The sequence below is a fragment of the Stegodyphus dumicola genome, chromosome 4, assembly GCF_044657685.1.
Source record: "Stegodyphus dumicola isolate Sdum_Otavi_A_Nest chromosome 4, ASM4465768v1".
Classification (NCBI taxonomy): Eukaryota; Metazoa; Arthropoda; class Arachnida; order Araneae; family Eresidae; genus Stegodyphus; species Stegodyphus dumicola.
The window spans coordinates 107,192,635-107,218,094 of NC_140771.1; the positions used below are offsets into that span (position 1 = coordinate 107,192,635).

The window sequence follows — 25,460 nt, forward strand, 5'->3', positions numbered from 1 at the left end:
ATAAAAATCTAAAATATATTTTTTCAAATAAGAAGCTAAGCTTATTTAAAGGCAGAAAATTAAATTTAAATTAACAGAAGTTACTATAGGAAACTGAATTAATTACTTTGGAATATTTCATAGTTTATCTGAGGAAACGTTCTGAGTAAAATTTTCCTAACATACGCTACGAGAATAGCTGTTGTCCAATAATAATGTTTGTTTACGGAGGCACGGCTCCGGTGAAAGCAAATATGAGACGTCATTGCCGGTACCCAGACGCACGTGGATCGTAAGCGCACGCATCTGTAGTGACTTCACGAGGAAGAAGGTCGTGTGGAAAGTTCATGTGTATATACATGTGAATTGCATAAGATTGGTATTCGTAGTTAAGGGTGCGAGATAGATGCATTTATGTGTTATTCTGTTTTAAGTTAATAGCAGTTTATTTAGGTATATTTACTGTGAATAAATATAAGGTAACAAATTTAGAAAGTCTGCTCATTTTAAGTTGATCCTACGCCCTTGAAGTGAAGTATGTTTTCTTAGTTTATCTTTCGGTATTACATAATCGGTTCCTGATAATGTAGCCCCAAAATTTAATACTTACATCATTAGATCCATTCATATAAATACCGAGCGTTTTCAGTACCCTTAAGTGATCTGTAGTTACTGACTTTAAAATGCCATGCATATGAAGTGATCTTAAAAGTAATTTCATCAGCGGACTTTTGAAAAGGTTAGGAAAAAATTTCACCACTTTTCATTAAGTTTTAATGCATAATTAATACTTGCGTCATTCGAAAAGCAAAATCACTAAAGTGTAAGAAGTGTTAGGAAGTGAATAAAATATTCATTAACGTAAAGTAAAGATAGTACTTATCTTGAATATTAATAAAGAATGAAAGAAATGTTTAGTAATAACTAATAAAACTATTTAAATTTAAAGTGAAATTCTCACGTTCTTTATTTCTTAAAATTATCGAACATTATGAAGCATATTAGTTACATTTTTCTTCATGTTGCAATCAGAATAATGTATAAAAATAATGAAATAATGCAAGTTTTGTTCATTGTGCATACTTTTTCTGAAAATTTTAAGGCCAGCTAGTTTCATTCAGTATTTAAAACGTTTAAATTAAAAACTGCTTACTTAAAAGGTGGATTTTTCATTCGATTTAATAATTTTATTCATCTTGATGTAGTCTCCCAGGAAAAGTTCATTTTTTATTTTCTGGACAATTATTTATTTAAAAAAAAAATTTTTTTTTTGTTTTCTTTATTCTGTGGATTGTATATTTAGCAGAATAAGGAAGCGTCTTTATTTCCGGAATTTCTTAGATCATAATGAGTTATCCTGCATAACAGTGTTTTTTGTGATTTTTAGTTAAAATATATATTGGTATCTATTATATATGTATGTTTTATAAAAAAGTTTTTTTGTGTAAGTGAAGTTAAAGTTATGGTTACTATTTTGTTAGTAGAGTTTTATTTATTCTAGTTAGATTAAAAATTTCAAGTATTTTAAGTAAATTGTAAAACATGGAAATTATGTCACGTAATAAATATTCTATTTCCTACAACTAATTCAGTTAACCTGAGAAGTTGCTGCTGAAAAAAAATGTGAAATTTAAACTATGTGGTTCAGAAAAAAAATTTTTTTGAACGGATTTTCTTTTTTATTAAACTTGTATGCATGCTGTTGATAATTAATGACTTTATTGTTGTTCAACACTTCATAATGCAAGTTCATGCATATTTACTAACTCTGTTTTAATGAAACTTAATTCATGCCCAGTAGTTTCAGTTTCGTTAATAGTTGTGACTAGTTTATTGGGTTAATCTTTAGATTATGGTAACTTGTCGATTTTTTGGCAAAAATTTGGCGACCAACTCTCCTACAGCAAACCTCTATTTTTTTTTTCCCCGCCGCCATTTTGTCTTCACGAAGTAAAGACATGTTTCTTTTCTTTTTATCTACTGAACACTTCTTCCAACAATCTACTAGCCGAATTACACTTATGCTAGAAATTTTATCTAACAAAACTGCTTAATCGTGACAAATATTCACTGCAAAATTGGAAAAAGTGCACAATACCATACTCCTTACGCATTTTTCAAAATAACACATACACATAAACCATGTACACGTCGACTTATTTTTACTTAAAAAAAATCCCAGAATTACACAAAAATGGCATTGCGCACACTCTTCACTATATCCATGTATACTGCTTTTTTCTCATAAATTAGAAAAATTTCACGAAAATACATGACAATTTTCTGAATCTTTAAACCCGGTAAAAAGAACATATATGAAATTACCTGATCGCGAAAAAGTATATACCCTTTCCAAATATGAACATTTCCTCATATAAAATAAATAAAATATCCAAAAACTTTTACCTCTAAATCATCTATTATATTATAAACGTCATCAACGAATTCATACTGCAAGCATTACAAATACTTAGTGTCAAATATTTAAATTATTTCCATGCACGTTTACTTCAACTAAAATGTATACCAAATTCCTAGAAACATGAAATTCACAAAATAACTATAATTTAATTAAAATAAGACTAAACCATGTACACGTCGACTTATTTTTACTTAAAAAAGAAAATCCCAGAATTGCACAAAAATGGCATTGCGCACACTCTTCACCATATCCATGTACACTGCTTTTTTGTCATAAATTAGAAAAATTTCACAAAAATGCATGACAATTTTCTGCATCTTTAAACCCGTTAAAAAGAACATATATGAAATTACCTAATAACGAAAAAGTATATACCCTTTCTAAATATGAACATTTTCACGTATAAAATAAATAAAATATCCAAAAACTTTTACCTCTAAATTATCTATTATATTATAAACGTCACCAACGAATTCATACCGCAAACATTACAAATACTTAGTGTCAAATATTTAAATTATTTCCATGCACGTTTACTTCAACTAAAACGTATACCAAATTCCTACAAACTTAAAATTCACAAAATAACTATCATTTAATTAAAATATAATTAAATTCAAAAACACTACTTAAAATATAAATAAGCACATACATTAAATTAATAAAAATTAGCTTACAATCCTAATTACTTTAAACTAAATCATTGCTAATAACAATTTTCCCAATAATACCAAATTACTTTACTTCCACCTTACATTTAGAACAATGCATAAAAATAATATCCTCAAATAATTAAAAATACTAACTTACCTAATCTTCTTCAGAATCTTGCTTACATGGTGGATACACTTTTATTATGGATTCAATAAAATTATTGAATGATTTTTTTCTGCGACTTTTTCCTCCACACTTCCTCCGCTAAATAAAAAGCAAAATTCTCTTTATCATAATGCCTCGGAATGGTGCTTTTTATAGCACTCCACGTGCCCTCTATTGTATTGGTATGTGCACCTGTTTCTGGATCTTTAAAATAATCTTTGTGTCTTAATTAATATTTGTTGTTCACAGCAATTTGTTTAAAACCTTCATCTTCCAAACATTCATACGATTTCCAGCAATCTGAAATAATTATAGTACCCGGTAGAATATATTCTTTTATAAAACTTAATAAACAATCTTTACTTCTATCTCGCACAACCTTAAAAAAATACTTATTACTACCCCTTTCAATCCCACCAAACACCCATTTTCCTTCCACTCTCCTACCTCTCTGATACTTCCGCTTCCCAAACTTATTCTCGTCAATTTCCACAATAACATTCATACCACAAGCATACCCATATCATTTTCGCAAAATTCCACGCATACTTCCCTACAAAAAGAATTCCAATCAGCTGCAGTCCTACTGCTAATTTCTAAATCCAAAATCCAATAGTCAACTGGCAATCTATTCACGCAATAATAAGAAATCAATAAAATGTCACCCATACTCAAACGACTTTCAGCAAACCACGTACCCTTCCTTACACTCCGTTTCACAAAATGTCCATTTTCACCAGATTTCTTGCACCGCTATCTTCCTTTCACACAATCTCATTTCATTCCCATATTTTGGACATTCATACTTATCCGCAATTAAACCTACACTCATGCACCATTCAACCAATTCTTTTGAATTATCACATAAACGCATTAAAAATCTAGAATTCACTTTAGACAGCGCCATACAATCCCAAAATTATTCAACCTTACTTCACACAACACACAATGAAGCTTAATAAAAAATAATATACAGCCACAGATATTTTTCTTTCTCCCCTTTTCCGATTAAAGAACCGTAATTCGTCCATTAATATCACATGACATATCCCATGATCTCTCATTTCCCTCGCACAAAATAATGCGTAATCGGAACTGAGTACTGCTCACATTATTACCAAAGTCCCAGGTATTAACCTTTATCGCCCCTAAAATTTCGCCAAACTACCAGTTAACATATTCTAAAGATCAGCCGTTTATTGTCATGTGTAACGCAATCAATAGTGCGAGGCAAAAATTCTTATAAAACTTTTATAGTTGCAGATTTTAACAATTTCTGAATTTTTATATTGAATGGAAGTACAGGAATTCAGAAATAATTTTCTTTGTTTACCCAAGAAAATATTTTTTTAATGTTTGAATAATAACTGAATGAGGAATTCTAAAATGACAATGAGAAATTTGGGAAGTACAAAGAACTTAAAATAAAGTTTATATTTTTAGCAGTAATCTCAGCTCACAGAATTTCCACATTTGAGTTGCTTCTGATTCTTGATTTTCATTTTTTTAATCTAGTACGGAGCAATGGGTAACCATTCTGTTCACTGACGAGTCCCTTTTTAGCCTAAACACCGATTCTTGACGTACTTTCAACATGAAGAGAGCCAGGGAACCACTACCTACACTCCAATGCCCGCGAAATCAACAATTGTGGCAGTGTAATGGTATGGGCAGGCATCATGTTGGATGACTGCACACCTCTTCCCATCTTTCAGAGAGGTGCGAGGTATAGGGATGAGGTCTTGGAGCCCTATGTTCACCTTTTCCGGGGTGCAGTGGGCCCAGAGTTCATCTTACAGGACGATAACACAAGGCCACTAGAGCTCTTCTGCTCGAGGAATTTCTCGAGATTGAGGATATTTGCCAGATGGATTGGCCAGCCAGGTTTCCAGACCTCAACCCTATAGAGCATGTCTGGGATGCTCCACGGAGAGCAATTGCAACCCCCTTCTGAGAACCATCCAGGAACTGAAAACAGTGTTGCTGAATGAGTGGGACCAATTGCCACAGGCACTGATAAACTGCCTTATTTCCAGTATGACTTACGAAGGGACCATACCCCCTATTAACCCATTTCTTTTGTGTCTTCTGCAACTGCTGTTTCACACCTTCAGACTCCCATGAGTGTTATACAAAAACATGTGTGTCTATTAAAACTGTTGAATGTTTATTTTGTTTGTATTATATAAACCTATGTTCACACCAAATTTTATTAAAATCTGTCCAGTAGTTGCAGAGATCGTAGATCAAATATGAAAATTCTCGTAATTTATTTCACCAGTGTATATATGTTTCTCAGCAAGTCTAGCAGTTCTGCTTGTGCTTGCATACAAATGCATGCTTCTTCTAACTTGTTTCTGTTAAATATAAAAAGTATTACATTGCGAATGACTACTGATTTATTTGACTAAACGAATTGCTTCTCTTCCTAAATAACAGCATGCAAGATAACTTAGTACACTGTAAGAGTGTACCCAAAACACCACAATTCCATTTGAACTGTCACAAAAAAAAAAAAAAAAAAATCCTGTATAACAGAGAGAAGTAAAAATGATTTGTATCAAGTGTACAATGTGTTCGAGTACCAAACTATCAGATCAATAATTTTTTTATACACCAAGCATTTTAGAAATGCCCTATAACTAGAAGTCGCAAGGTTTGAGATTCATGAATATAAAGACTTTCGCGGGCATTGGAGTGTAGGTAGTGGTTTCCTGGCTCTCTTCATGTTGAAAGTATGTCAAGAATCGGTGTTTAGGCTAAAAAGGGACTCGTCAGTGAACAGAATGGTTACCCATTGCTCCGTACTCCATTCACTATGCTGCCTGCACCATGCTAATCGGACTCTCCTGTCCGTAGACGTGAGCGGGAAGCAAACGGCGTTCTTCTGGCAAACAACCCTCTCTCATTCAGTCTTTTGGAAATAGTCACTCTTGTTACACTTGTTCCTGTGGCTGCATACAGGTCCCGAGAGAGTTTTAGGTATGTGAAATATAGCAGTTAAAAAAATAAAGTAAATAGCAATTTAAAAGTCCAGTTATGGTTAAAGCACCACAGACTTATATCTGTGAATAACAAAAATGAAAAGGTATTTTCTGATTATTCTGTTGTCTCCGAATAAGTGAGCTGTCAGTTTTATGAATTGGCAGAAAGAAGTTTGGCTGATAGGTATTTTTTATTTATAAATATTGATCTATTTATAATTGATATCTTTTTATTGTTATTATTCAGTAACAACAATAATAATAAAAAGAAACATTTTATGACAGGAAATTTTATAAGGTGGGTAAATCAAAAACAAAAATGTATGATATTTACATTTTTACCTGTCGATCTAGTGACGGTTAAATATAAAGTGCATAATGCAACATGTTCTCAAACATATCTGGTACATGCATACATGGGTTGATTACTATTGTATGTACTGGAAAATACATCAAAACATGACATAATAAATGTTGAAACTGAATTGTGGGAATAATCATGAAGTACCAAGAAAAATAATCGCAATGTGTAACAAAAATAATTTGCATCAAAATGCAAATTGCTTTTTTGAGTCTCATTTTGCCTTTGGTGGTTTGATTTTTGAACCACTAAATTTTTATTATTCTAAAGAGTGAGTGGAGAAAATTTGTTGAATTTTTATCTAATACATATATCATTACAAGGCTTGTTTAATTTTTATCTAATATATGCATCATTACAAGGCTTGTTTAATTTTTATCTAATATATGCATCATTACAAGGCTTGTTTAATTTTTATCTAATATATGCATCATTACAAGGCTTGTTTAATTTTTATCTAATATATGCATCATTACAAGGCTTGTAATCATCCTTTTTATGGAGCAGCTGTATTTCATTTCTCCAATCTACCCAACCTTTTTGTCAGTTTGACATATTTATCTGTAAATCTATTGTCTCTATTTGTGCATAGTCCATATAGTCCTGGAGGTATCAAAGACTAGGCATAGATGTATATAAGTGTATAGGGTCTTTGTGGCAAGGGGCCATTCAAAATACATGGCGAGGACACAATAATCTTGAGATGTTGGTGGTAAGGCAAGAGGGGTGAGATGCCCTCAGAATGCTTGTTGGGATCTTTTTCCTCAGAATTCAATCTAGGGTTTGGAAGTTTAACAGATAGCAAGGCCTTATGATACCTAGTATGTCTACTTAGATGTACAGGTGCAAACTTTGTCAACCTGTACATATAGTGAAAGCTCTCATGGCAACATCTGCCATGAATAGCCACCTGTTGTGAATGATTTTTTTGAGTATTGCTGAAAATAAATATTGGTATTGATAATCACCTCACTGAGGCAGCTGTCTGAGGAAGCTGCCTCATTGAATTCTAGACTTGTAATTTTCAAATGAAAGTAATAAAAATATTTTGCTACTTTTAAAATATTTACTATCAAAAATGTTAAACTGATTTTTAAAACTATAATACTGAATTTTATGCAGTTAATTTAATAAATATAATAAGTAATTATGCATTGTATAATATGTTATAAATATGTATATGTATGCATATAAAAAGAATAGAAGCATAGCAAAAAAACTGTAGCAAGGAGAGAAGTGAAAAACTTAAATGTTTGAGAAAAGTACAGGGTGTAATTGCAGGTTGTAAATATTTTACGAATGAGTTCCTGAAATTAATTTTTCATGGTTAATACTTTTTAAAAATTCAATGCATAAAAATGTAAATTTATGTTTGCATAATGGGTAATGCATTTATGCTTTTCTTGTAATGGTGGAAAATCGTGGTCTTAAAAAATCCTTCACTTCCAAGCCGCCCCATACGGCCCTACATTGAAACAAAAAGAACCGCCCGAAAACGGCCGAGATTGTAATCTTGTTTTCTTCCCTCCCCCTAAGATATGAAGTAGCAGGTGCAGTTTCCCCAAATGCATTGTATCAGTTTACTGCAGACAGCTTGTTCTAAGAAATTTCTTATCTTTTGGTTGATCGTGACATTTCGTTGTTATTCTTTTGTGGTACAGTGTGCTTTTAAGCTTTAAACAGCAGTAAAAGAGCAGTTTAAAAATTTAAGGATTATATTTATTTTTAAACAATTTATTCCTTCCTATATATAAAAATAACGGAAATAAAGAAAATCTCAGTCGTGATCATAACAAAGCCAGAAAGGCTTGTTGGTCTGACCTTCAGAATAGTTTTATAAAGAACAAAGTCAAAGGCTAATGGAATCTTTGTTAGAAAGTACAAAGGATGTCGTTGGAAATCTTCACACCTATTTTCTGCATTAATGGACGGGGAGGGGAAGAAATTGTTGTGAAACTGGAAAACTATTTCGGGCGTTTGTTCACGTGTCCTCAAAATACCTGAGGTCCTGTATCCTTAAAAACCTGTGTACCTGTGACCTCAAAAATCCCCTCTGTCCATGGAGGGGATGCTTGAACCTGATTGCAAACTTTAGATGAACAAAACTTTCTAAATTTACCAAATTTATTATAACTTCAACAGGTAGAAATATTTTTCAATACATATTTATTTAATTTAATTAAAAAATAATATTTCATGTAGTTTTAATAATATGTCAACATGTTTAAGTAAACTATGGGCTGGTTGCAGTCCACGGAGTTGATTTTTGTCACATATTTAGAATTTTATCTTACATAGCTTCTTCGCTGCCAGCCTTCGTCTGGCTTTTAAATGTGCCGGAAAAATGGCTGAAGGGAACACCAAACGTTAAATGTAAAAACTGCGTAGAATTTTACTCTGCAGAACAACTTCATAAAAAAAAAAGTTATTACGTATAACAAAATTACAATGAAATAAGCAATATTCATTAATACAAATATTAGTTATCCTAATAAATAAATTAACCAACTTCCCTTTGCAAAATCTTAAGAACTCGAATGTTATAAAGGAGGTTAAGAACTTTGTTTCCTAAAAAAATCACTCAGAACTTTTCAATATCTTAAAAACAGTGAAATGAGCAATAAATAACATAAAAGAATACAAAAAACAAAAAAAGTATAATTAATGATATTTTATCTTATATTTTCAACAGAAAAAATTACAATGAAATAAACTATCCCTTAATACAAATATTAATTATCCTAATGAAAAAATTAACCAACTTTCCATTGAAGAAAAAAAAAATCATGCAAAACTTTTCAATATCTTAAAAACAGTGAAATGAGTATAAATAACATAAAAGAATACAAAAAACAAAAAATTCTGTAAAGCAAAGTATAATTAAGATATTTTATCTTATATTTTCAAGAGAAAATAATTACAATGAAATAAGCTATGTCCCTTCATACAAATATTAATTATCCTAATAAAAGAATTAACCAACTTTCCGTTGAAGAAAAAAAAAAATCATGCAAAACTTTTCAATATATTACAGTAAAATGAGCAAATAAGTAACATAAAAGAATACAAAAAACAAAAAATTCTGAAAAGCAAAGTATAATTAAGATATTTTATCTTATATTTTCAAGAGGAAAAAAAATACAATGATATAAGCTATATCCCTTAATACAAATATTAATTATCCTAATAAAAAAATTAACCAACTTTCCGTTGAAAAAAAAAATCATGCAAAACTTTTCAGTATCTTACAGTGAAATAAGCAAAAAAATAACATGAAAGCAACTCGAAAAACATAAAATTCTGCGCAGACTTTTACTCGTATATATAAAAATGACAATGAAATATGCCAGTCTCTTAAAAACAGTGACATAAGAAATATGATGAAAAATTGTTGCCAAACCCATATTTCTAAAAGAATGAAACTATTCAAAATGATGCAATTTCATCAAAAATCTATCAATAACAATAAGACGGTAAAATTGTTGCCAAAATCACAGTTTTAAAGATGTGAGAAGTGTACTCGGAAGCTTCATTTAAAAAAAAAAATTTAAAAATATATAATATTATCATTTTTCCAAAATTCTTTTAGTAAAAGCAGTCACAAGGGTGAAAGTTTAACGTGTCCAAAAATCAAAGAAAAATAAACTGTACATTTTTAAAAATAAATGTTTTTAGAAAAAATCCCGTTGAAAAGGTGTTAAGCTACCTTTGTTAAATAAATTCGTATTTAATCGATTTATTGAAACACGTAATTTTTTTTAAGTTTGTAAAATAGCTAAGTGCCTACATTTCATGACGATGTGAAAATGTCGAGTAAAATCTCGATTTCCTATAGCCCATTATGTCTCAAAATGACGCAATTTCGTAACAAAACATAAAATAAAAGAAATTCGAATTTCGAAAAAATCGCTTCGAGGTGCACTGGCTCTTGCCTAGATGCACCTATGTACCAAATTTCGTAGCAGTGGGTCTATTAGCTTATGCTTGGCGCGAATGAAAGACACACACACACAGACAGACTCTTTCTTTTATTATATGTAGAGAAAAACAATTAAAAATAAATTTTCAGTTTTAAGGAACTAATTAGTACTCATCTAAAACTACATAGTACAATTTGTTACATGAATATTGTATCACTAGAAGAGTTAATATTCTTGAATTTCAAGAAAGTGCCCGAATTTGGAGAATGACCCTTATATTGAATTCACTTTAAATCAGTGCTCTTTTGTATTTTGATTGAATATTAAGAAGGTATTTTTAATGTTTTCTTTTTCAAGGCTCTGATAAAATTTTACCTGTTTAATAAGCTCTAAAATTACCCACACAAAAACTTCATTTAAAAAGTTTTATTTCATTTGAAGATGAAATATTTTTTAGTTTCATTTGACAAGCTGTCTGATTTAAACTATTGTAATGTATGCAGTGAATCAAACAGTCTGCTGATGTGTGAGGGAGCTAAGAAATTTTCAGTTGATCTTTGGATTATGTTAACTTGGCGGTTTTTTGGCGACCAACTCTGCTACAGCAAACCTCTATTTTTTTTTCGCCGCCATTTTGTCTTCATGAAGTAAAGACCTGTTTCTTTTCTTTTTATTTACTCAACACTTTTTCCAACAATCTACTAGCCGAATTACACTTATGCTAGAAATTTTATGTAACAAAACTGTTTTAATCATGACAAATATTAACTGCAAAATTGAGAAAAAGTGCACAATCGCAAACTCCTTGCGCGTTTTTCAGAATAGCACACACACATAAACCATTTACACGTCGGCTTATTTTTACTTAAAAAAACATCCCAGAATTGCACAAAAATGGCATTGCACACACTCTTAACTTTATCCATCTACACTGCTATTTTCTCATAAATTACAAAAATTTGCACGAAAATGCAAGAAAATTTTCTGAATCTTTAAACTCGGTAAAAAGCACATATATGAAATTACCTGATCGCGAAAAAGTATATACCCTTTCCAAGGATGAACATTCCCACGTATAAAATAAAAAAAATTTCCCAAAACTTTTACCTCTAAATTATCTATTATATTATAAACGTCACCAACGAATTTTTACCGCAAACATTAAAAATAGTTACAAATACTTAGTGTCAAATATTTAAATTATTTCCATACATGTTTACTTCAACTGAAACGTATACCAAATTGCTACAAACATAAAATTCAGAAAATAACTATCGTTTAATTAAAATATAACTAAACCATGTACACGTCGACTTATTTTTACTTAAAAAAACATCCCAGAATTGCACAAAAATGGCATTGCGCACACTCTTCACTATATCCATGTACACTGCTTTTTTCTCAGAAATTAGAAAAATTTCACGAAAATGCATGAAAATACTCAACGTATTCTACTCAAACGTATTCCAAAATACTACAAACATATAACTCACAAAATCACGATCATTAAATTAAAATATAATTAAATTAAAAAACACTACTTAAAATATAAATAAGCACATACATTAAATTAATAAAAATTAGATTACAATCCTAATTACTTTAAACTAAATCATTGCTAATAACAATTTTCCATAATGCCATATTAATTTATTTACTATATTTTATTTATTTAGAACAATGCATAAAAATAATATCCTCAAATGATTAAAAATACTAACTTACCTAATCTTCTTCAGAATCTTCATTACGTGGCAAGCACACTTCCCTACAGAAAGAGTTCCAATCGGCTGCAGTACTACTGCTAATTTCTAAATCCGAAATCCAGTAGTCAACTGGCAATCTATTCACCCAGTAATAAGAAATTAATAAAATTTCACCCATACTCAAACTACTTTCAGCAAACCACGTACCCTTCCTTACACTCCGTTTCACAAAATGTCCATTTTCACCAGATTTCTTGCACCGACATTCAAACTTATCTGTAATATCCTTCCTTTCACACAATCTCAACTTATTATTATTATCAGATAAACGCATTAAAAATTTAGAATTCACTTTACATAGCGCCATGCAATCCGAAAATTAATCAACACTATTTCACGCAACACACAATGAAGCTTAATACAAAATAATATATTACTACGGATATTTTTCTAAATTTTTACCCCCTTTTCCGATTAAAGAACTGTAATTCGTCCATTAATGTCACATGACATATCTCATGATCTCTCATTTCCCTCGCACAAAATAATGCGTAATCGGAACTGAGTACTTCTCACATTATTACCAAAGTCCTAGGTAGTAACCTTTATCGCCTCCAAAATGTCTCCAAACTACCTGTTACCATATTCCAAAGATCAGCCGAATTTTTAGATTTCACTTGCTTTTTTCTTTTTATGTAGTCTGGTCAGGAATATGCTTATTGCTTTAATTAATTAGCTGATAAAATTAATTGGTGTTATCATGCATTAAATTGTACATACACTTGCTATATCTTAAAGTTCTGGAATAAATGCTGTACATTAAAAAGACATTTTCTGCGGTAAGTTTGACCAAAACTGAAAACGTACATAAAAAAAATTAATTTCTTATTATTTTTTTCTTAAAACTTATCATTTTAAGGCATCCTATAATTATGAAATCAATCTTGGACAGCTTTGAAAGGGTAACTTGTAATAATCATTATATTTATATATTTATGACTGTGAATAGCAGTTTTATTTAGATATTGCGTATGTGATTTTAAAATTAAACAATTTAAGTAATATTCACTATGTGAAATAAGTTTTAATAAATCAAGATTTTATGTTTTTTTGCCATTAATTCAGATTTTTATTTAAATTTCAGATTAAGTGTTTGTGAATATGGTTAAAGATTCTGACATGCCATCTGCAACTTGTGAAACCTTAAATGGTCATTCTAATGTTGATGACAAAGAAAATTATGAAGATTTAACACAAAAGTTAAAATCTTTATGTGATACATCTCTTCCAAAGCAGACAGTTATTAATGATAAAACAAAATATGTTGAAAATATTTTAACAAATAAAAACTGTGGTTCATTCATCGAAGAAGATGTTGATGATGGTGTATTTCAGAAAATGGATTCTATAAATAATGAAAGTATAAACAAAGAAACATTTAATGAAAAGAATGAAGGCATAATTGATGCTAGCAAAGAGCAAGAATTTGTTTTTATTCATGATGCTGGTTTTGTTGTTAAAATAATAGCGCCTGGTGTTGAACCATTTGATATTCAGGTAAGTGAATTTATATTTTATGTGTACATTGGTATCAGGAAAATTTTTTAATGTTTTCATGATTTTATATTAAATGCTATCTAATGTCCATCGTATTTGTGAATATGTCAAATTTGAAATTCACATTTTTAATTTTTATATATAATTATTAATGTAAACTTTAACAGAGTAAGATATATATATGTAACTTCTTGTATAGTTTGTTGAATTTAATTACTTCTGTACTTTAAAAGAAGACTCAACTAATGAGTATAACTCAACTTTTATTATTACATTTTTAAACAGTTCACATGACATTCAGCTAGCACAGTAACACGTGCATCGTGCTAAGTTAAAGTTATTTTTAGTTACAGTTACAGTTGTAGTTAATTTAAATATACATCACAATATAAAACATTATTTTTTTCTGAAATAAAAAGGATAAAAATTTTAAAGATTTTTTTAAAAAAATTTAAACTTGGTGTTTTGTTTTTAATTCTGTTTATGGCCAATTTAGTGCAGCACCTTATACATGTATTAAAAATGAAAGGCTAACAGTATCATAGGAATAGTTTGTTTTTATTCAGGAAATATACCTACAAAAGGGTTTCAATCAGTAGTGCATTGAACTACTTCTGGTCGTGATACAAGCTGTTATGTGGCTGGGCATTAACTCCTGGAGTTGGCGACTTTCCTCCTGTGATAATGCTTGCCATACGTGTTTCAGTTATCGAGTTAGATCGGCATGATCCAGGAATGGTCAGAAACACCAGCTCATCAAAACCCAAAAGTTCTCTACTGGGGATAAATCTGGCGATTGTGCTGGCCAGGGAACAGCCTATCTGAAATTGCAACACCTCTTTGTGAACCCATACGTGAGGCATTGGTCCAGTCTATGTGGGTTGATAGAACCACCTTCATATGGACATTAGAATGTCCTCTACTTTATACACGATCTGGATGTTCAGTTGAGTGTACTAGTCGGCCATTGACTGGCAAAAGTTGGTAATCATTTGGATATTCTAAGTTATAGGCGGTTAGAGTTGACTTTAGGTATTATTTGTATTATCGCGAAGTTGTTGTTTCATTTATATAGTCTGAGTAGTTGAATGTTATGGAAACCCTATCATGATGTAATTATTGCGGTAAATTCGTAATGTCTTGTGGTTATGTGTGTGTTGGTTAGGAAGTATATTGCTTGCTTCGTGATTTAGACAGTAAAATGGCTGAATGTGGTAAGATTAATTTGAATTTTCTGTACAAGTTTGAAAGAAAGGGGTAAAGAGCATTACTTACTTGACTGGTGTGTAAATGAAGGTTTACTTAGTAGCCATTATTAGGTGTCCTGCTTGTAGGAAGGAAATGCGTATTGTTGAACGTTGTTACAAAGGATATTTTTTACTCTTATTTTGTGAATTTATGTGGCGACGCCAGTATACAGACTCTAGTTCAAATAATTTTAGGAAGTTTTTGGATGCTGTTAAGGAATTTTGCTTGACCAAAGAGGTGTGAATTCATAAATAAGGTAAGTGGATATTTCCTTTGTGTAGTGCAAAGATGAATTTCCCTTTTTATGTTATTTCAGTGTTTGATTTAAAATGTAGTTTATTGAGATTATATATTTTTTTGTTGGCTGCTTCTTTGACTTTTGAAGTGAATGTAGTTCGATGTGTACATGGACTAACTCAAGGGAGTGTGCAAAGCCTAGTTTGTGCAATTCTCTGATGTTTTTTTAAGTGAAAATAGGTTGATGTGTACATGGATACTGAGTTTGTGCAAATCTTTGTCTTGTTATTTTGGCTTTGTGTATAGGTGATATTTGATGGGCATATGTAGTTTCATCCCATTTAGATAACTCCTTCTCAATTCTCTGTCTTTACGTTAGAGGCAAAAGGCAAAGCAAAACATTATGACCACCTACTCAATAACACATTGCATGACCTTTGGCCTGCAAAACAGCGGCAACTCCCCTTGGCATGGATGCCACAAATTCTTGGTAGATGACTGGAGACGGGTTGTACCAAATGTTTAGCAAAGTTGAAATGGAAGTATTTGAGCTGTGAGGTGCCACTCTGTGACATCCCAAATGTGCTCTATCAGGTTAAGGTCTGACAAGTTAAGTGGCTAGGATATTAATTGGAATTTATCCCTATGCTCTTGGAACCACTACAACATAATATGAGCCTTGTGACATGGGCCCTTTGTCCTGCTGAAAGATTCTATTTCCAGTTGAGAAGACAGGCACCATGTAAGGGTGCAACTGATCTGCATTTATGTTCAGATAGTCCACAACTTTCATTGTCTGTTCTATCACAACTAAGGGTCCCAGAGTAGCCCATGAGAATGGCCCCCACAGCATAATACTGCCACTACCAGCCTGTGTATCACCTGCTGTATGGGGGGAGCAACTGTTCGTTTGGTAGATTACGTAGCCTGAAACATCTATTGATGTGATGAAAGGGAAATCGTGAGTCTTCTTACCAAGCAACTGTCTTCCACCTATAAATGTCCAGTCTTGATGTTCCCAGGCCCACTGTAGGCATAGTCACTGTGACACTTAGTCAACAGAGACACACAAGTGGGATGTCTGTTGCACAATTCCATATCCAAAAGTGTCAGTTGAACTGTGTGTTCTGAAACAGTTGCACTTGGATGTGCATTGCATTGAGCTGTCAGCTGAGCTACTATCTGGCATCAATTTTCCTATGACAAGGGAGACAGTCTCCAACATCCTTTTTCTTTGATGACGCATGCATGTTTAACACCTTGATCTTTACTGCTGATTTTACTGTTATTTTTCCACTTTGCATAAATACCAACAATGCCAGATCATGAACACCTACCAGTCATGCAGTTTCAGAGGTACTCTTTCCGAGTCTTCAGGCCATTACAATCCATCTTCTATTAAATTTATTTACATTAGCCGTCCTTGCCCAACACTCGCAAAAGTAAGTTCAAGAATGATTGCTTACATTCTGCAGCAGCAGTTAACTACCATTTCCACTTAATCACTTGCCCTTTGCATCATCCAGACAAGGTCATTGAGAAATGTGGGTGTATATAATATATAAAGACATACAGCCAATTCTTGATTAACAGAGTTGTGAACTGCCAGACCTCTTAGAAAGAAAGTTATTTATTGCAGCAGATGATGCTATATTTAAGAATATTTTTATCCATAACAATACATAATTTACTTACGCGTAATCTGGTATATAAAAAATGTGTTAAATCATACATTAAAAATAAATTAAGTACAGCGATTTATCTTGTTTCCCCATCAACTTTTGACAAAAGAATTCTTTCTTCCCTTCTGAAGTGCATTCATCATGTGTTGAATGTTGATTTGTGTAAGTAAGTGAGCTTATTTTTCATATTAAACTGCTTAAAAATAGAAGTGATTTGTTAATAGAATTTTTCTTTCCTGTACAAGATAGATCATTCCTCTTTAATGATTTTTTTTTAATGCTGTTGCATTAAACATGAATGTCTCTTCGTTTAATTGGGAGTCTTTTGTATGTGTGTGTGTGTGTATATATATATTCTCATTTCTAACTCGTATCGAATGCTAAATGATGGTTATTTTCATTTTATGACTTCATTAAAAGAGCGCTTTTGAAGCTAATTAAGTTTTAATTTGTATCTCAATTTCTATTCAAAATTTAGCCTTGTGGACAGCATTTTTTCTGTACCAGCATTTGCTGCCAGTTCAGTATGAACATAGCTGGAATAATGTTTCAGTAACCAGGGATGACTGCAGTTCATATATAGGTGGAATTCTGAATTTTTAACATTCTCAACTTATGAATTCATAACTTATGAATTTATATAATGTAGACTGATTTTCTTTTAGAAAAAATATATTTGAAGATTACACAAATTTAAAAATTTCTAGGCTGTTGACGGAAGTCAGACCGGATGTAAGACTATTCTTCTTCAGTTACGCTACAGCCTATTGCAGCCCAAGGCCATCTCAACAAGCTTCCTCCAGCTGGTTGTTATGGTGACACAACAATCCCAATCAGTCACAGTGGTCCTCCAATGATTGAATTTTAGTTTTGAGATCTGCCTGCCACAGTCTGTCCATCTTGTGTGAGGTCTTCCGCTTTTCCTGTTACCCTCTACACTTGCAAATGTTACCTTTTTAATAGGATTCAAATTGTTACATCTAAAAATATGCCATAGCCACATGAAACCATGAGATTTGATGACTCGGACAATATGAAGTTGTTTGTATCTTCTATAGATTTCATTGTTAAACCAAAATTCTGCATGTGTTATTTTCTCTAACTAGGTCAATATTTTTCAGAGTATTTTTCTTTCAAAGCTTAGAAGTTCTGTTTTTGTTAATGGACAGCATTCAGTGCTGTACAATTTGATAGGTTTAATAAGAGTTGTGTAAATATTTATTTTTTCTTGAAGTTTAATAATTTAGATATTAATAAATTCTTTAAACTGTGATAACATCTATTAGCTCTAAAAAACTGTAATCAATTTCATGTTATCACTAGAGATGATAGTACCAAGATACGTAAACTGAGCAATGGCTTCAAAAGTATAAGAATTTAGTGGGAGGGGGTTATGTGCTCTACCTATTACTGCCTTAAATTGTGTTTTATTCACATTAATGGTTAGTCTAATGCCTCTAGCTGCAGACTGTAGAGAAACGTCTCACAACGGCCTGTTTATTTGTGCCAATAATGTCACTGTCATTGGCATAAGCTTAAATACATAGATCTCTGAAAAATGGTACTTGTAGGTATAGTTCTGGCATCTTTAATAGTCACTTCAAGGGCGATATTAAAAAATATGCATGCAAATATGCTTCTGTCAACCCCAGTTCAGTGTAGAATGCCTCTGATAGATCAGATATGATTTTAACTCTGCAGATTATTGAGAGAAGTTTAGCAGGAACTGAAGTATTCAGACTAAAAGATAGGAAGCAGAGGTGGGTGAAGTGCAGAATAGCGCATTTATTTGGCATGTTATGTTTAGTGATTTTTACAAAAGTAAGAAGAATTGGATATTTGTTAATTTCCTTCGACTTTAAAGTAAAATTACATCGATGTGTACACAGACAAAGGGAGTGTGCAATGCTGAATTTGTGCCATTTTCTGATTTTTTTTTTAAAGTGAAAATAGGTTGATATGTACATGGATATCGAGTTTATGCAATTCTTAAAAACGTACCGAGCAGTGGGTGATTCTGCACTTTCTCTGCAGAGGTACCCAATATTGACACAAATGATTAAATCTGTTATACTTTGCTTTCATGTATCTGTTATTTATAGTTCCTTTAACTCACTGTTACAAGAAGTTTTTCAGCGTAGAAAATTTACTTTGCTGCTTGCTTTACACAGAAACAGAAAATTAAACTGATACTGTAAAGTTCTGGGCAATAGTATTCAGGCGAAAAGGGAATGGAAAGAAGAAACACCTGGTGTTGATAAAACTGATTAAATGTATTGTAATTTGTTTTCATGTGTACCTATTGTTGAAATTGTACAGTCAAAAGTCGTTAATTTGGACACCCATAATCCGGACTTCAAAGCTACAAACTTTGTGTGCATGCGTCGCGCTGACGCATGCACAGAAAGTTTGTAGCTTTGAAGTCCGGATTATAGGCATTTACGCGTGCGCGTAAGACCTTTACGGCTGCAAATATTCATGTGCGCAAGCGCATAATACGTTTACGCCTGCGTGTTTAATGTATAACGGATGGTATAAGCTAAAATTATCTAATTCAGTTAATGTTGCAGATTGCGTTGTTCCTTAATCTTCGAATTGGATCCGGCTTATTATTTTTTGCAGACTGTTAGAGTAATTTTATGAAAGTAAGCTTGAACTTTCGATTATGTCAAATAGAATTTCTGATATATATTTACTAATATGTAAAGGATCTACAAAACGAAAGTAGGATTTGAAATCCGAAATCTGTTTATCAATTTCACCCTGCTTTGCGGCAGGGGGGAATGAGAAACGCCGTGGCGCGCAATGAATTGGAAGTTGATCTGTCAGCGCTATCCTTATCTTCAGGGCAGATGTTTTTATTTTAATTGGCTTATAATTTTTTACTAAATGTAGTATTTCATCTCAATGTACTCCGTCTTTGATATGATTTAAATCAAGTTCCTCGTCATTATAATTCGCTTCTGGTAGTGAAGAAAGTGAGAGAGAGGTTATTGAAAACGAAAACATTTCGATTGCAAATTAGTCGGTATTCTCGACACAGCAGTTATAGGACTTGAACAGCGGAACTATGTCACTAAACAAGAAATTATGTCTGTTTAATAGAATTAAAGAAAAACTATTGTCACATGAAATGAAGCAACTTAAACAACTTACATTGAAAGAAATGTTTAATAAAGTAAACAAATATATATTACGCTTTTTCTTTTTGTAAATTTTGATACCCTTTAAATCATAATTGTTCTTTATTTCATAAATTACGGTTTCATATTTTTAATTTTGTAATATCTGCATGCCATCTTACCAAATTTAAACTCATGATCTATAATCCGGAATCGCCGAAGTCCTGACGAGTCCGGATTAACGACTTTTGACTGTATTTCATTATATGGGCAATATGAGAGGATGTTGAATGACCTTGAACACTGATAACCTAGATGTTGTGCAGACTGTGAAATATTATTTATTCTCATAAAAAAGTATATGTGTTGAGGTTTTGGCTCAAAAAATTCCTTTGAAGATCCTGTTAGTTATGGATAATTTAGTGAATACCTGTAAAGTTTATCAAAATTCTTTACACCGGATAAATCATTTTATTCTTTATAGCACAGGGCTTCTCAACGAAGGGGAAATTTTATAGTTTTAGAGGTTATATTTTATTTTAAGTATTCTGTTTTAGTTTATGAATTAAAAAAAAATATTCAAATTTTGGTATTTATAATTTTTGGTACTTTTCCATTTTGAGGATAGTAAAAAATTGCAGCAAAAATGTATACGCAAAAGCACCAAATCTAGCAATCGTGCCCATTTAACAAAGCGCCAAATCTAGTGTATTCTCTGATTTCAAATTACATGAGTTTAGATAGTTTGGTGTTTCTTAAGACGACATTGAAATGCTAGTTTAATTTTTAAATCCTTTTTTGGTATCATATGGATTTAACAGTTTTGGAATTGCCAATGAGGAAAAGTCTGTAATAGAATTTTTTCAAAGAAAAAACATCATTCATTATAGAAAATTATGTTTGAACAACCAATGAGATAAAATTATGCTTTAGCTATAACTGGGTAGCAATGCAGGAATCCATTCAGTTATGTTTAGTCTTTTTTGTATAATAATGATGTGAAATCGTTAATTACTCTCATGATTCCATTCAGCTATGTTTAGCCTTTTTTATATAAATTATAATAATAAAATGTATTAATGTGAAATTAACCTTTCTTTAAAATTAAAACAATCTTTGGTACTTTTCCGTTTGGCCGGCGCAACTTCCCATTTTGGCCGGCACAAGCAATAAAGTCGTTGAAAATGATACAACTGATGCCAAACCAAATATCCTCGCTGATAACCTTTCACACCACTTTTTCAAAACAAGTCGCTGCTATTTCTTATCAGATTGATGGTTTCTTTCAATATTGGCATACAGTTAAATAGAATTTTTTAAATTATAATATTGAAGTAGTTCTTGCATTTAAACTCTAATTCCATACTAAGATTTAACTTGAAATTAATGTAGATAATTACTGAAAGAATTTTGTTACGTAGTTTATGTGAAATGAGATCATTTGGGATCACGTGATATTAACCGGCGAATCAAAATGTTGTACCATGAAAACATAGTAAATTCTTAAATTAATGTCTTTTTACAATTATGTCAAAAATGGATGAAAAACCAATAAAAATTTGCAATAAAACAAGTATACGGAAAGGCACATGGTTTGAATCATCGAGATTGAGTTTCTTGAAGTGTGTAAGATTTATTTATGATTGGAGTGAAGAATTAACTTCAGTTAAATGGTGTGAAAAGCAGTTGGAAATCAGTCACGGAACAGTTGTAGATTGGAATAACTGCATGCGAGAGGTTTGTATGGATTCTTTACTTAAACGTCAACAAAGCAAAATAGGAGGACCTGGTATGATTGTTGAAGTGGATGAAAGTATGTTCATGAAGCTCAAAAACAACGCAGGATGGACTTTACCACAACAGTGGATCTTTGGTGATATTTGTCATGAAACAAACATATGTTTCCTTGTGAAGGTGCCAAGCCGATCCATGACTATTATATTAGAGGCAATAAATGAAAATATCGAAAAAGGAACTACGATATATTTTGATTCATAGAAATCATATTGCAATGAAAAACTGGAAGAGGAAAGTTTCGAACATTTCAAAGTGAACCATAAATACGATTTTGTAGATCCGAAAACTGGAATATACATGCAAAAAATAGAAAGAGTATGGGGTAGCACCAAATGGCGGAATAAGAAACACAGGAACGGCAAGTCATCATCTGGAAAGTTATCTCGCCGGATTTATATGGCGAAAGGACACAAAAGACCCTTTAGAAAAATTTTTAAACCCTATTAAAATAAAAAATTTCTTAGAACTAGCATTTGTTAATAATGTTACGAAATGTACAGGTGCGGTGAAACGGCTTCCCCACAAAGCAGTTTTAGGGTTGCTATAAAATGGCAAGGGAAGGCAGGGATGGTGAGAAATCGCCCATTTGGTGACAAAATTGGCGATATACCATGGACGGTTGGAGAACCTTCTGGAACAAATTCTTACTGGTTCAGTCCAGAATGTTCCCGAACACAAGCCGAAAGCTATATAAACCGTGCTTGTCTGCAGTAAGTGTCTCTCATCAAGAGTGTGCAAGCCTCGTCTAGCGAGTCAATCCCTGCGGAGTCGATAGAGTTGACAGCTGGGTAGCGAGTGCCGAGTGGATCGTCGAGTCCACTGAAGGAGTCTGTTAGTGTATCGCGGTTAGTGCATCGTCGAGAGAGCGTGTTGAGCTCCGGGAAAGACTGAACCGAAGAGTCAGGAGCTATGCTTGTGTGTCGTCGAGTGCATTGCGAGTTGTAGCGTGTAGAATCTTGAGAGTACATGAAGTTCCGAGAACGACCGAGCACAGTCGAGAGCTGTACTCTAGTGCTTTGCAGTGAAGCTGTCTCCACCGTGATAGCCTGATAACCTGAAGGCTGTGTCGCTGATCGTGTCAGCGTGTTTATAGTAGTTCATCGACGACTGTAAAATGTGTTTTGGAGCTGTCCTGACAATTATTGATAAATAAAGTGTGTTTCGATACTTCATAAAGTGTCGTTGTTATTCACTCCAAATCCACATGAACCTCATACGATCGTGAAGGAAGAAAATAACGCAACAACTGAAGTCAGAAGAATAGGAAGAGAAAATAACGTAACAATATTTTTATGTGTATACTGTATGTTATCACCAATAAAGTCTGCTTGGCAAGATTTGCGATGGAGAAACTGAAATGGCGAGGTTTGTGCCAGCAAAACCGAAAAGTACCCAATCTTTAGATAGTTATTTACCATTATACAGTCAAAAGTCATTAATCCGTACTCGTCGGGTTTTCGGCGATTCCGGATTATCGACTTTTCCGGATTATAGATCATCAGTTTAAATCTCGTAAGATGGCATGCAGAAATTCTAAAATTAAAAATATGAAACCTTAATTTATGAAATAAAGAACAATTATAATCTAAAGGGTATTAAAATTTACAAAAACAAAAAAAAAAAAAAAAAAAAAAAAAAAAAAAAAGCTTAATATTTATTTGTTTACTTTATTAAACATTTCTTTCAACGTAAGTTGTTTTAAGTTGCTTCCTTTTATGTGATAATACTTTCTCTTTAATTCTATAAACAGACACAATTTCTTGTTCAGTTACAAAGTTCCGCTGTTCAAGTCCCGTTAATTGTTGTGCCGAGAATACCGACTAACTTGTCAATTGAAATTTTTTCGTTTTCACTAACCTCTCTGTCACATTCTTCATGTCTTTATCCATTTTTTGCAGCAATTCCACTTTTTGTTTGATGGACATCGAAACATACTTTCGTTTTGTACGATCCTTTGCGAGCTCTAGAATCGGAAATTCTATTTGACAAAATCGAAAGTTCAAGTTTACTTTTATAAAATTGCTCTTACAGTCTGCAAAACATAATAAACCGGATCCAATTCGAAGATTAAGGAACAACACTATCATCAACATTAACTGAAATAGATAATTAGATAATTTCAGATTATACTGTCCGTTATACATAAAACGCGCACGTGGAAATGTATTCTGCGTTTGCGCAAACGCATATGCGCAGTGGTAAAAGGTCTTGCGCGCAAGCGTAAACGCCTATGCGCATGTGTCAACGCTGCGCATGCGCAGAAAGATTTTAGGGGATCAAGGGGGGGAGATGATTATCTAGCAATAGCAAAAGAGGTGTAGGGAATGAAAAAGGTATAGAATCACTGCTCTAGTGGTTCCGAATTGCCAATTCCTTTTAATATGCATACCTCAAATTCAAATCTAATGCTTAGAAAGGTTAATTTAAAAGACAAAATGTCTTGATCATATTGAAATTTCATGTGTTTGCAAAGTAAAATAATAACTTAGCTGTTCCTAAAAGTTAAACCCTTCTTTTCAGAAAAAGAGGAAAGGGGCGGAAAGCTAAATTAACAATTAGTTTTTTAAATGTTGAGAAACTTCAAAAGGTAGGCAACTGTGAAATTAAAGTGAAACAAATTTTTTAATGTTAAAAAAATATTTTCTTTTCTAATGAAATTATTTGAAAATATATATGTATGCATATATGTGTGTAACGGGTGGCCATAATTAAACTGACAGTGCTCGCAGTGTTCTATAGCGCAATCTATTTGCGAGAATGACGCCACATTTTGTAGGAAGATTAAACAAGGCGGGGAACGAAGGATTCTGCGAAAAAAAATTAGTTCCAAAAGTCACCGCTAGGGGAATATTTGGTGCTGTGTAATAGAAAATAGAATGTTAACAAATGCAAATCAATATGGAAATTACCTTTTATTTTGCATTCAAATGAGGTTCAATGTGGCTGCCGTTGTTGTGGACCATATATTGCATTCTGTGCACAGTATGCACGACAGCAGAACGTAACATGTCTGCAGGAATCTCCCATACAGTCCGTGATATATTATCCTTCAAAGTAGCAAGGTCCTGAATCACTCCTTGATAGACCTTGGACTTAAGGTAACTCCATAGCCAGAAGTCGCATGGAGTAAGATCAGGCGAACGAGGTGGTCATGCATTTGGAAAGTAGCGGCTAACGACTGTTGTGAATTTCTGTCGTAGCATCTGTTGCACCCATACAACAACGTGTGGAGGGGCTCCATCTTGCATGAAAATGATTTCCCCCAGGCATTGTCTTTGCTGAAGTGCCGGAATGACAGAGCTGTTCAACATGTGGCGATATTTCTCTCCGGTAACAGAACAGGTTTCCGGTCCTGTCGGGGTAATGTTCTCATAGAAGAATGGACCTACGATAAATTCCGCTGTGAACCCACACCAAACAGTTACTTTTGGCGAATGTAAGGGAATTGCTGTGACTTCATGTGGTGATTTGTCATTCCAAATTCGGCAGTTCTGGATATTCACAGCTCCATTCAGGTAAAAGTGGGCCCCGTCTCCCCATAAGATTTTCCACGGCCAAGCATCATCCACCTCCATTCTGGCAAGAAAGGTGAGAGCAAAAGTCAATTGCTTATTATGGTCGGGGTA

At 32.7% G+C, this 25,460-nt stretch overlaps 1 protein-coding gene across 6 annotated transcripts in view; it reads left to right on the forward strand.

Moving 5' to 3' along the window:
* Positions 1-245: 245 nt before the first annotated feature.
* clu (clustered mitochondria protein homolog) overlaps positions 246-25,460 on the forward strand; it is a 152,105-nt gene continuing 126,890 nt past the window's right edge. For 2 of the 6 annotated variants that reach the window (XM_035371246.2, XM_035371251.2), the window contains exons 1-2: positions 288-514; positions 13,336-13,748. In XM_035371246.2, coding sequence (XP_035227137.2) covers positions 13,353-13,748 — 396 coding nt within the window. In that variant the 5' untranslated portion in view covers positions 288-514; positions 13,336-13,352. Of the gene's footprint in view, positions 515-579; positions 719-6,079; positions 6,203-13,335; positions 13,749-25,460 lie in introns of those variants that run through there. The other 4 variants (XM_035371247.2, XM_035371249.2, XM_035371248.2 and 1 more) reach the window with 4 other exon arrangements.